This window comes from Pogoniulus pusillus, chromosome 22, assembly GCF_015220805.1.
Source record: "Pogoniulus pusillus isolate bPogPus1 chromosome 22, bPogPus1.pri, whole genome shotgun sequence".
NCBI classification, from domain to species: domain Eukaryota; kingdom Metazoa; phylum Chordata; class Aves; order Piciformes; family Lybiidae; genus Pogoniulus; species Pogoniulus pusillus.
Window position 1 is genome coordinate 7,798,448 of NC_087285.1, and position 13,851 is coordinate 7,812,298.

Below are 13,851 nucleotides of genomic sequence, written 5' to 3' on the forward strand. Positions count from 1 at the left end.
GTTACCAAAAAATATTTTTCTTAAACTCCACCTCCTTTATTCTGCAGTGATTTGCTGCTGTGCCTGCTTTCAGTGAAGGAAACGTTTACTCCCCTTCTGAGATGCTGTTTATCTAATGGCATTTTAGATGTTTTCATGAATACATTCTGTGATTTAACCAGACTTTATTTTTCCTTATGTATGGAATCTGAGTGAAAATGTTCTTTTCCCTTTTTCATGAAAGTCACTTGGCAGCCAGAGAGGATGGGCAGAGTTATAATTGCTTTCATCTTGTCAGATGCAGTATAATGCAGTCATGTGGCAATGATGTTTCCTGAAAGTTGCGGGGGTTTTATCAGTGAAATAGTAGAAGTAGTTTATTAGTAATGTTATAAAGCAGTTGCAGTAAAGATAAGTCACAACAGTCCGTGTCAGTATCTTAGAGCTCGTGTGTCAGAGCACTTGTGTGAATGTTTTAAGAGGCAGACCCAAAATGGCTTCAGCAACAGAGGAGCTGGAGAGCTGTACAGTGATTTCACCACAAGTTCTATACAGCGACTCAGCACGCCAGAGCTTGTTGGAGTTCATTGTGGAGCAATAGTGACCTCCTAAGAAAAAAAAGGAAGATGGTCTTATTCCACTTTTTTGTTATGGGATGGTGCAAGTGGCTGTAAAATGTGGTGCTTCTCCAGGCAGCAGCAACCCTTTGATCTTGTCTCCTTATGTTTTCTCTCTAAGAAACTACACAGATAGAAGACCCTCGTGTGCAATGGCGGCGGGAGCAGGAGCATATGCTGAAAGACTACCTTGTTCTGGCCCAGGAGGCAATTGCTGCACAGAAGGAGATTTATCAAGTGAAACAGCAGAGGCTTGAGTTGGCCCAGCAAGAATATCGGCAGCTGCATGATGTTTGGGAGCACAAACTGGGCTCTCAGACCAGCTGTGAGTAGATAGCAAACTCTTATCCAGTGTCTCTTAGTCATGGATCTACTGGGGCAGCAGAATGCTTGAAGCTGGTCCTCTGGTAGAATGCTGGGATGTGTTATGCTGTGTCACCCTCCACATCTGTCCACTTTGTCTCAAAGGCAGCAGCTGCCTCTTTGGAAAAGATAATTGTAGGGAACACCACTGTGACTGGCTCAGTTCCTGGAGTCAGTGTGCAGACTTGGAGCATGGGCTTCAACAAGGGTGAAAAGATGTGGTTGGCTCAGTGGGAAAACAATGTTATATTGCATTATCCTTGATTTTCTGTCCAAAGAAACAAGGCAGGGAGGCTCATCTCAGATTGCATTCCCAGGAATGCAGTCTGTTGGAATTTAACATCCCAGGTGACTGTCTCAGGGAGCTAAGAGTCTATGCTTTCCGCCATGTAAATCTAACATTGGTGGATTATTAATCTGTGTATGAAGAACATTGTTTTCTGCTCCATGTTCTTTGTCACACAGGAAATATCAATACCTGTTCCTTCAGAAGTTGGTGCAGAAATGTTTATAGAAGGCCAAATTTCTTCCTTATTGTTACTGGTTACAAGCTAGAAAATCTCTAGAGGAGGATTTAATTCCTTCAAGTCTTGGAGAATTATTTCCTTTTGGTAATGCTTCATACTGTAGACTTTAAATGTTCTTACCATAGCCAAATCAGTGGGCTGAGCTCCCCTCCCTTCAGTCTTGCTGAGCTATCTTATGGTGGTGAATTCCACTGGCTAATCCTGTACCTGACGTTAAAAGCATTTAAATAGTTTTCTGTCAACTTACTTGACTAGTTATCTCTGAAGTACAGCTTTTGGTCTTTCCTTATGTACCTAAGTCCTGGTATACCAGAGCAGTGCACTAAGAACACCGTGAATGTGAATTACAGTGGTGTGATGCTATCTGTCTTTAAAGGGACAGCCAGACAGAATTAGAAATGCTTTCCTATGTTTTAGAGGGCATAAGCTGATGGCTGCAAGGATAGAAATATCTCCTTTGCTTATAGCTACCTCTTATCAACGTTGCACCCTGGGGAGTGTATCTACTTTCTGAAGCAGAAGGGTTTTAACCGCTGCTGGGACAAAAATTCTGGTCTTAATGGGACCTTGTTTTAATCTAGTGTGACATGTGGTCATGTCCTCAAGGCTGTGAGAAGGCTTGCATCACATTTTTCAGTTTCTTCCTCTTTGCTTTTCTTAGTTTCTAAACATTTTCAGTGGATTGTCTACTCCAGAGAGTCTGAAAGAGAAAGTAAACCTCTATGCACTGCCTGTCCCTTCAGTTCTGTGAAATGCTTTTGGAAATACAGGCAGCCACATGGTTGAATGCAGTGAATGTATCTGGGAGTCTTGAGCTAAGAGTGTTAACCCGTAACAGATCAAGACTTTGGAGATGAAGTACATGCTCTTGTCTCTTTAGTGTATACGTTTTGTGGAATGCTTGACTGCTCTGTTGTCTTTCCTTGCCTTTAAGAGTTAAGACATGGAAAATAAGTAAAAGGCCTGCACTAGCAATGTATGGAGAGCTGGGCCTGCAGGAGTGATGGGACCTCTTAATTTGTGGTGAGGCTCCCAAAAGATCAGGGAGGAAATTAGCTCCTAAACTGGGTGTTGTCTTTGTTCTAGTGGTCTCTGGTTCATCGTCAAGTTCCAAGTATGACCCAGAGATCCTCAAAGCGGAGATTGCCACTACAAAATCCAGGGTAAGTAGTACAAATGGACCTTTGCTTGCCGTGAGTAATCTGCAGATACTTCCAAGCTTCTTGGCACGTACTGAAAGGAGATGCCAAAGCAGTTGAAAAAGCTAATGCTGCCATTCTTAATCTAGGAGATAATTTCTCAGAATTCTCAAATGTTGCCTTCTTAAGGACTTGAAACACATTTTTTCCTTTAGACTTTAGACTTCCTTGGAAGCTGGCAGCACATCCTGCCACAAAGATGTGCTGTGGGGTGTGGAGCTGCATGCTGTCTCCTTGGTTTGCTGCAGCACAGGAGAGCTCGGAGTTCTCTCCAGAGACTGGCAGCTGTTTTGTCCTGGGCTTAGTGCGGGTTGTTAGCAGCGGCAGTGTGTGCTCTCATGCAGAGCTTGGTTTGGGAAGAAGAAAGGACTAAAGTAAAGTAGGTCAGTCTGGCCTCTGTGGAGGAATATAAAATAGCAAGCTGTAGGGTCAGTGGATTTGCAATATGTATTATCATCCTGCTGCGTTCCTCATGCAGCGAAGCCTTTTATGTTGGTATCTTGGAGAATGGTTTCTTTTGCTGCAGTGTAACTCCTGTACTGATGCTAAATATGGTTTTTTTTAATGATTGGGAAGGCATAAACATTTTTGTGTCAAACTGTTGTATGATTTGTTCCTGTCTCTCTTGAGTCTTTGTCTGCTTTTCCACTTAAGAGGTTGAAATTTCCCTTGAGCCTCTTATGAATTGGTGTAGTAACCAGTGTACTGGGTGAAGCCCCAGTGGTAATGCTCTGATGAGAAAGCATTCAAGGCTGTTAGCTGCTGTTGTGATGAACTGATTATCTGGAAATGTTGCTTAGAGTACTTGTTTACACTGAATGACATAAGAAATGAATGGGTAGTTCATATTAAAGATCATTCTAAAAACACCTTGCTTTGCTGCAGGTTAACAAACTCAAGAGAGAAGTAGCTCACATGAAGCAAGAGCTTCAGTACAAAGAGCATGGGTTTCAAACACTGAAGAAGTAAGTTTGTTCTAAAAATCTTATTTGCGGTAGAGAACATCTCTGGCTCGTAGTCCACCCACAATGTATAAATAGCTGCCTAAATAACGTAAGCTGAAATGTCTTGCTGCTGCTATCTTTAGGCATATGCAACTGGAAGGACTACACAGCCGTGGGGGTAGTTCTCTCAGATCACTGCTTGTACGTGATGGACCACATTAGAGCTGAATTCATAGCAAAAAGATTTTGAACCGGGATCTTGTCAGTTAAATCGTATTCTGTTCTACTCAGTATTGCTCCATACAGGTGGCACAGTACAGCTTCTTGTGTTAATTATAAGAGCCATTGTTTCAGGGCACTGAGGGAAAATATGGGGTGGAGTGGAATGGGAGAAAAGCTTCAGATGCTTATCTTTGTATGATTAGACATCTGGCATGTTTTAAATAATGTCACTGGTTAATGCCCCATTTATTAGAAGCATCAAATGTGGTAGAATTCCTTCAGGAAAAGGAGGGATGAGGCATCTCATAATTAGGTTGTGCAAGCAAATATATCTGAGCGTGGCAGGTCTGTGCCTGGTATTTGAAATCGTGAGTGAAAACAAGGGAGTTCTTGTAGATGGCAGCATGGATCCCCTTTAGAAACATGGTAACCAGCAGCAATCTGCCCAAACCTACTGTTCTAGGGGTTTTGTGTGTGTCGTTGTGCTTCCTAAGGAGCCAAAGAGAATGCATGGCTAAAATCAGAGCTCTGAAGCTAAATGTACTTCTGAGTGTAACAAGTTATCTAGTAAGGGGTGGGGTTCTTTGTTCCTTCTGTTGTCATTGTTATACTTCAGAGCATGGTCTTAAAAATTAAGGTTAAGATGCATATATATGGGATGATTAAGTAAACTAGATGTTATAAACTGCTGGCTTACTATATACTCTTGTTTTCACTTTCTGTACAGAATTGACATGAAAATGTCTGATACTCAAGGTGGCTACAAACTTGATGAGGCACAAGCCATTTTAAGTGAAATGAAAGCTCTCAAGAAGGCAATCACATCAGGAGAAAAGGAAAAACAAGACCTCATTCTGGTATTGAAAAAGGATGACTTGATAGTGTTTCATGGCACCGTAGTTATCACATGGAATTTCTGAGGGTTTAACTATTTTGTATTTCAGATACATTATTGAGATTTTTATTAACATAAATTAGTTCTGTATTTTGGTTGGATGGCAGCCTTTTTCTTCTTCAGATCTTGGGAATAAGGGAGTGTAAAATACAAGAGCTAATGGTAGTAAGCACTTGATTAGCCGTGAGTGTTTTTCTCGGGGTTTATTAGTTACAAGTTGTACGGGGTTAATCCTCCTGGGAGAGTGATCTTGCACCTGACCCCAGGTGGTCTTGTCCCCTCCCCAGGGGTGGGTCTGAACACTACCAGGTGATGGTGGTTAGCCTACTCCCCCTTCCTGTCTAAGATCCATAAAAGCAGGGGGACTTCCTGGTTGTCTCTCTCTCTCCCCTGCCTTCCTGCTCACCGGCAATCACCACTGCTCTTTTCCTGGTTCTCTTTGTTTCACCACATGGCCATCACTCACGAGGTGGACAAAACCCATTGCCATCACATCTGGTTGTATATCTGCATATTTTACATCTTGTTTTTTCCCTTTCCTATATCTTTGTAACTTCTCTACCTCATATACCTTTTATTTGTTGTTAAACTTTTCTTCTTTTAACTTCCAAATTGCAGTGAGATTATTTTGGGTCTGCTTACCTTTCCTCTCTCTCCATCTGATTCCTTTTCTTTTGGGAAAGAAGGGGGAAGAGGGAAGGGCATCCTATAAATTGTTATTGGATCTATCAACTCAATTTGAGTCTCTGGGAAAATTAAATTAGAACTAAGACACGAGTGACCCAGTATGACAGTGCTGTCACAGAGCAGACCTGGAGAAGCTGTGGAAGCACTGTGACCTGCTTGGTCTGCTGTCTCCAGCAGGGAGCATGTCTGTGCGGTCCAGATGGAGTGCTAATGCCTGTGGGCTCCTCTTTGCTGTGGGAGGTGCAGTCCAGCTGTGTCCTCGCATTTGCAGAATCTGAGTGCACACAGCAGACATTATCAGATCTTAATCATGTTCTTTAGGCAAAAGCTATGTAACTGCTGAGACACTTTGTGCAGAAGCGAGGTCATCTCATAACTTTTTATGGTTTTAGAGCTTAGCCAGGCTAAAAGAAAGCTTTGTGAATGACAGAGGATCCCAGTCAGACCTGTGGGCCAGCAGCATGTCCGTGGAAAGCTCCAGCCCTTTGCTACCCCGCCAGTACCTGGATGTCAGCTCCCAGACTGATGTTTCAGGAAATGTGAGTAATGCGTGAGCAACCAAGTGCATGTGGAGTCATTCCTCTGAACTGTATGTAGCTTACTGCCTTAGTACAGGCTTCCAAGCATGTGCAAGTATCTGTGAAATGATAGCCTCTCCTGGTTTCAACTTCAGTGTGGCCTCATTTTTGTGTTAATTTATCTCTAAAGGCAAGCTGCTGTTTCCCTACACTATTAGAACAGCTCAGATGGGAATAAAAGGGAAGTAAGTTTTATGTTGCCTGTAGGTATATCTTCTTGTGATACAAATATTCCCTCAGCTCTTCATAGCAATGATATGCTACTAGGCAAGAAACATTCAGCAGCTATGTATGGGCTCATCTCTAATGAGGACTCTTCCCTTAAGAGGCTCTTTGGCTTTTAGTGTGTTGTGAGTGGGAATAATGACATGTGCTGATACTTTTATGCCATCAAATGTACTTCTAAACCACTTGTGCAAGAAGATTGTAACTGTCAGGCTGGTGCCAGTCTCAGCAAGGACTCAATCAGTGCTGTAGGTACATCCCGTGTCTCAAAAGACATCACAGAAGCCTCTCCTGTGAACTTTTACTTAACACATTCCCAGCCCCTTTTGGTCAGGGCCGCACATGCAACTAAACTTGAGGTCTAGACATGATGGGATGTTCCTTGTCTTTAAGGCTTTACAACCAAAGCAAGATATCACACAGAACAAAATGCAAGGCAGCATATAAAGATTGCAAATGGCATGTGAAAAGAAAAATTACAAAGCTCTTTGTGTGTGCATAAAAAGAGAAGCCTGAGATAGATATGGTACATTTTCTGGTAAACTAAGCCAAAAGGAGCTTCAAAATCCTGTAGGTTTTTCAATATTTGGAAAAAAAAATATCAAATGGCCTATTTTCCTGTTCTGTGATTGGCTTAACAAATAAATGAGCTTGACAGGACCTAGTCTAACTTGTAACATCAATTGGAATAGAAAATATCAAAAGAGGAGTGGTTCCAAAGTTGCTGATCTTCTGTTTTTTCTGTTTTAGTATATTACCAGCAGCAATAACCAGTTGGCTGAGAAAGTGAGATTACGCCTTCAGTATGAAGAAGCAAAGAGAAGGTAATTCTTCAGGCTGCTGTAAACTTTGACTGTCACACAGCTTATTCTGAAGCTATGTTTCACTAGATAAGGTGTCACTCGGATTAAAGTCCAGCATTACTGCTAAATAAACATGGTAATTTTTGAGCCACTGAGGCTGCAGGCTTTTTGGGCCAGTGCTATCATTCAAGAAATAAATAACCATCCTAGAAATTGCTAAGGAGTGACTAATACATGAAGAATTCCATCTGACCACACCTGTGGGGACATAAGTGGTTTTGAAACCTGCTGCCAATGCTTCCCCATTCCTAATAAGGACGAGGCATTTCCTTACCTTATTCAAAATGAAGTGAATGTTTGCATGCCTTTAAGTCTGATAAGAAGAAATGTATGTTGTGTTCACACCTAGCATGATACGGTCAGTGGCCACAGTTCCAGAGCTTACCTGCTTATCGGTAAGAATGTGAGTGTTCACCCTTGTCCTCTGATCTGAGATGACTGAAGAACAGATTTTAAAATTTCATGTCTACTTACCAGGCCAATTTAGCAAAAGTTTTCTCTGTTTTAATAGATAATAGCTAAATGAACTATTTAAACCAAAAAAACCAACAGGCATTATTATTTAGACTTTGACTAGCCTGATCCTTGTTCAACCGTCTAACCACCAATGGCAGTGACTCCAATTTTAACTGCTTTAAAGATGCTGAATTTTGGAATAACAAACTTCAGATGCGTGCTGCAACCTGTATTTGAGTTATAGGAGAAGAGAAGGATTTTTTTCCAGTCTCTAGCTAGAGATACTCATAGAAAACCTACTCCAACCTCCCTGCCATGGGCAGGAAAGCCTCACAACTACACTCAGCTTCTCAAGGCCTCATCCAGCCTGGCCCTGAACACCCTCAGGAAGGAGGCATCCACAACCTTCCTGGGCAACCTGTTCCAGAGCCTCACCACTCTCATACGGAAAGATTTATTTCTAAGATCCAGTCTAAACCTACTGTCCCTCAGCTTCAAACCATTCCCCTTTGTCTTATCACTAGATAACCTTATGAAAAGTCACTGTCCAGCTGTCGTGTAGGACCCCTTCAGGTATTGGAAGACAACTCTAAGGTGCCCCCTGAGTCTGAAGGCTGAACAACTCTAGTTCCCTTCAGCCTATCCTTTTATAGCAGAGCTGTTCTGGCCCTTGAATTATCTTCGTGGCCCTCTGTGGGACTCGCTTCAGCAGCTCTGTGTCATTATTACGTGGCCACCAGAACTGGATGCAGTTTTTGAGGTGGGGTCTCACAGGAGCAGAGCAAAGGAATGTCTATTTGTCAATTAAATATTTACCAAACTATCTGGACACTCAAATAATTCTGTGACTTTTAAAAGCAAAATGATTAATCTTCCAGATGCAGTAGTTAATTTTTCAGGGTTAAAGTTAGTTTTAAGTGTTAAAATTCCTTTTCAGTTGAAAGCTTTACTGAAGACTGCAATATAATTCAGACTGACCTTACATCTTCGGACTCAAGTGGAACACTCTTACTTTAGCCCGTAGGTTTTCCAAGGAGTGAGTGAATTATGACAAACCTGAGATGATAATATGCTCTTGAAAATGAGAGAGAACTCTATGAAGGCAGCCCAGCATTCCTTCAAAGTAATGGTAAAGGGCATACAACACAGTCGTGCAGTTAAAGAAGGTTTGGTATTTCATGTCTGTCTTAGATTATCTATAGATTTTTCTCAAGAGTTTATATAATATTGTGATGAAAGATGCATCTAAACAAACGTGAATAATTTATGCTAAGATGGAAAGATCTTCAACTATCAGAGCAGTGTGGCTTTAGCATGGTCTTTAGCAGGAGCTGGAAAAGCAAATACCTTGACTTGCTGTAAGTTGGAACAATAATATGGATATGTTGACTCACAAGGAACATTGTGCTCCTGCGAAAATTCCTCCTTGGGATGTTAGAAGTGTTTCCTGTCCCTACAGCAGGGTATTAATGTGTACCAAAAACATAATAGAAAAGTAAGTACTTTGCCTATGCACACGAAGGGAGGGAAATGGTCAAAATGCATCTTACTAGCTCTGCATTATCTGGAAAGGTAAAAGGCCTGAAATCAAGATGATCTCATATTAACAGCTAGATTTGTAAAGGGCTGATGATGTTGAAAGTGGGTGGTAGCACATAGGATTTGCATCATTGTTGTAACCAGACTTAAAGGCATTGATGTAGATGATTTATCTTGCTGAATTCAGCACACCAGACCTATCAGGGTACGATTCTGTGTGTTCCCTTATCCACCGCTGAGTCTTTTCCTTTCACAACAAACCTTTAGCTTCATCAGATTGGAAACTGATAAATTAATATCTGTCAAAGGATGTCAGTGCTGCATCTCACACAGAAATAGCTACCGCAGCGTAAATGCAATCAGAGATGCGACTAAATTAAGCTATGTGGTTTTAGACATACAGTAGTACCTCAGTTACGTGGCACTTGCACTCTGCACTGGTTTAATTCCTGCAACAGTGAAACTTTCATCCAGGGTTTTGTGTGACTTCAGGGATTTTAGAAGTATGTTTTATAATCTCCTAAAATGGAATATATTATGGAACATTTTCCTGTCCCATTTGTCAGCATTGCAACAATGGTGGGTATTTGGTCAGTTTTTGGATCACAGCTCCCATTGCATTATTTTTTGTTCTGAAGAACAGAGGCTGATCTGATACGGGATTGTTAATGACCAGTTGTGGAGGCATACCTTAATGTACACTTTTGTGGATGTGCGTGTTCTCTGAACTGGTCCAAGGAAACTAAAAATCTTCATGTTGTGCCTGTGTCACAGATAAGTACCACCTGTCCCTTATGGGGGGGAAAAAAAAGGACCTGTTATGATAATGCATAAATTGCCCTGCTGCCTTTCTAGATTAAAAGGAAACAGTTCAATAAAGCTTGAGATTCCTGTTCTGTATTTTATTCAGTCTTGCAAGCTGGTGGCCTTTCAAGAGGACAGCGTGACCAGAGCCCAGTATTGCTGGTTTCTTTGCAGTGCAAACCCAGCGTGGCTCAGCAGTGATATAGTTCAGGCTTTGTCAGTGAATGCTGAAGGGCTGGAGTTTTCAGCCAAATACCAGGCAGTCTGCAAAGCATTTCTTTTGTAATAGTGCTATTTCATTGGAAAAATAAACCTCCTTCTAACTGAGAAGAGGAAAAACAGTGGTCATTTACAAAGGGTAAAGCTCGAGGTTAGTTTCACAAAGCTGTTAGACTCGGAAATGCATAGAGAACAAATTCCAGTGGAAAAGCCATATCCATGCAAATGTATGCCAAAAGTGATCAGATTAATGCCAGCCAATCCTCTTACACTCATATCCCTTCAAAATGCACAGAGGAATTCTTGGATTACGAATTAATGCCACTGTTAATTCTTTGTTGGAGCACAGTATTGCACTTAATCAGGCACTCAAAAACAAAACCTAAAAATAGTTGAGCTGAATATGGAACTTTAATTAGAGTAAGCAACCTGCTGTGGGAAATGGATTTACAGAAAGTGAGGCTTCTCTTCAGAAAGGTGATCTCTAGTCTTATCTCCTGTGATGGGGGCTTGAGTTCCTCCTGGCCTTCAGAGCTTGGAAGACAAAGCTTTATTCTTCAAGGCCATTCAGCAGTCGTGTAGGGTCTGGTGCCCAGATGGGCATCTTATTCCTTATTCCACACACTTTGATTTTGCTAGTTGGGGTTCAATTTGCTGTGTGCGTGCGTGTCTGGTGGTTCTCTGGAGGAGTGTGCACCATCCTGTGCACTTCTGTAGCATAACCAGGTTCTAGAAAGAGAAGAATCTAGATTAATATCTGTAACTATTTGTTATGCCAAATTTAAGCCCAGTAATTGTGTCGCCAGCCCTTTTCAAATGGAGGTAAATATTGGACTCGTTTTACACAGGGAGCATTTCACTTGCAATTCTTATGGAATTACTACAGCTGAGTGATTAACCTGAGTTAATCACGTGAAGGGCCTGTGTGCCTTGACACTCTGCTCTTCAGTCACATGATTCTTTTTGTAAATATCTTGCCTTATACTGCAAGATAGTCCCTGATTGCCATCTCTGAGGTTTTGTAATTTCTCCCTCCCAGCACATTCTGCCCTCCCCATTCCTTGCTCCCTGCTCAACCATTTTTGATTATGAGTTCCAGAAATGTGAGTCCTTGGTAACTCTTACTGAAGGCTATCTGTACTGTTCATCAGTGCTATGATCATCTTGTCAGATCACAAAGAGTTTTAGGTCAATCAGTACAAAGAAGACAGATTCCTTTGGGAAGACTGACATTACTTCCTTTGGTTCTGTATCCTGGCCTGCTGCTGGTGTTTTGCTTCTGTTTTTATGTTGCTTTTCAAAGCTGACTATTAGTGAAGCTGACAGAGCAGTTCAGATAGCTGGAAAATTGGGAATGGGCAGATAGTTGGCATGAGCAGCCTCCTTCCCTGCTGTGAGCTGTGTTCTCCTCTGCTGTCAATCAAAGCTCTTGCTAAATGATAGATCTGTATTGCTGTTGCTCTCTGAGATAATGTGGTTGGTCCTGAAGAATTAGTGATACAGATGCGAAATCTGAAATGATGCCTCTAATGAAAGCAGGCTTTCATGCAAATAAGCAGCTCTGGTTTAAGGTACGATTGTGCTGCCTCTTCAACTGTTTGCATTCTCAGCTGCATGCTGCACCAGTAATGGTGGAGCTCTGTAGAGTGTGCAAAAGGCTTAGAGCTGAGTCACTAGTTGCATTCTTCTGTTAGTATGCATATAGTTAGCTTTCTCACTGTAAAGGCAAATCTGGTTTCTTTTGAGCCTCTTGTGGAGTCGTATACAGACAGTATACAGTTTTTTTTCCATAAAGATCAAATATTTAGCACATGATGCTCTCCATACCAGGTACTGTGAGGCATGCAAAACTCCTTATACTATATCTGACAGCTTCCTTAGAGATCAAGACTTTCTGTTACACTGTTCCCTGACTGGTAGACACTGCAGGTTAGCTTAGAGACTTGACCAAAGTTTAAATACCTTTTTACAGCTCAACCTCCCAGCAGTGCCGTCACTTGACAGTGCCCTGATAAAAAGGGTGTGAGGCTGAGGGTAGTTGCCCCAGAGCTGAGATATCTTCTGGGCAAGATATCATTTGTCCTGGCGCACCTTTGTGTATCTGGAGCAGTAGTTCAGACAATTCTCGTGGAATAACTTCTTTTCTTGGTTGTTTTTTCAGAATAGCAAACCTGAAAATACAACTGGCTAAGCTTGACAGCGAGGCTTGGCCTGGTGTGCTGGACTCTGAGCGAGATCGTCTGATACTAATTAATGAGAAGGAAGAGCTCTTAAAAGAAATGAGATTTATTAGCCCCAGAAAGTGGACTCGAGGAGAGGTGGAAAAACTGGAGATGGAGAGGAGGCGCCTGGAGGAAGATCTTCAGGCTGCTAGAGACACTCAGAGCAAAGCCCTAACTGAGAGGTAGGTTACTGGGCATATGATGTCTTGCCTTCTTGGACAAGAGGTAATCAAGAGCAAGCAGCAGCGTCCCCTGGCTGAATGCTGTGCCCTCAGATTCCCAGAAGACTGCTTCTCCTTACAAGGTTTCTGAAATCATCTCCCAAAGCAACCACCTTCAAGTCTTACTCTCCATGTGGGAAAGGTTGTTGATCCTCTATGAGAATGTAAAAAAAAAGCTCCAAATAGCCCAGTGTCATGTTAGTGTACTATACCGTTTCTATATGCAGCCAGCACCTCACAGCAGCTACTACAGTTGCTGTGCAGTCTGGAGCTTGGTAAATGTCAACAGATGGAATTTTAATTTTTTCTAATTTGTTTGTTCTGAGCATCCTTGTATGTGATTCCTGTAGGAACTGGTATTTGACAGGGCTGTGGGAGTTGCATGGAATATCCTGTGCAGATAGTTTAGATTCAAAAATGCCAGCTATCCTCCCTAATTTCACTTGTGTTGCAAGGGATGATCTCATGGGAATGTACCCTGAGGATGAATACTGCATTAGGCATTGCCTACAAGTGCTTTACAATCTGGGTGTATTGGTGTGGGTGGCTATGGCAGTGTTGCTTTTAGCTGCAGTCTCTTTAATATGTATGGAATAGGCATGTTGCATTCGCTCTCTCTCTGACTGCCTGTTTTGTTTCTTCTATGTGCTCAGTATCCAGAGCACTGATATTCATGGCTTCAGCATGCTGGAAAAAAATCTTAGAATCCTTCTCTGGAGACTTTCATGGCCTGTCTGGATGTGTTCCTCTGGGACCTGAGCTGGATTGTATGGTCCTGCTCTGGCAGGGGGATTGGAATAGGTGATCTCTTTGGGTCCCTTCTAACTCCTGACATTCTGTGATGCTGTAATCACTAAGGCTGGAAAAGACCTTTAAGATCAAGTCCAACTGTAATCCAGCTACCATGACCACTAAATGATATCCTATGTGTTTCTTGAACACTTCCAAGGATGGTGACTCCACCACCTCCCTGAGCAGCCTGTTCCAACACCTCACCACTCTGTTAGAGTAAAGAAGGTTTTCCTAATGTCCAGTCTAAACCTCCTGTGGCACAACTTAAAGCCATTTCCTCTTACTGTGTTGTCAGTTACTTGGGAGAAGAGACCAACACCAGCCTCGCTCTAACCTCCTTTCAAGTAGCTGTAGAGAGCAATAAGATTCCTTGGCCTTCTCTTCTCGACTTAAGCCCTGCTCCCTCAGCTGCTCTTCATACGACATGCCCTCCAAACCATTCACTGGCATCTCAGATGTTTCAACTGCAGGATTTTAATAGCCCAAAAAAACCTACGGT

The 13,851-nt window shown here is 42.1% G+C and overlaps 1 protein-coding gene across 1 annotated transcript in view; it reads left to right on the plus strand.

Moving 5' to 3' along the window:
• Positions 1-13,851, plus strand: part of WWC1 (WW and C2 domain containing 1) — a 67,867-nt gene that overhangs the window by 33,847 nt on the left and 20,169 nt on the right. Inside the window, exons 3-9 of the mRNA XM_064161608.1 lie at positions 718-921; positions 2,573-2,649; positions 3,571-3,650; positions 4,579-4,708; positions 5,826-5,972; positions 6,987-7,060; positions 12,279-12,521. Of these exons, the coding sequence (XP_064017678.1) occupies positions 718-921; positions 2,573-2,649; positions 3,571-3,650; positions 4,579-4,708; positions 5,826-5,972; positions 6,987-7,060; positions 12,279-12,521 (955 nt within the window). The remainder of the gene's footprint in view (positions 1-717; positions 922-2,572; positions 2,650-3,570; positions 3,651-4,578; positions 4,709-5,825; positions 5,973-6,986; positions 7,061-12,278; positions 12,522-13,851) is intronic.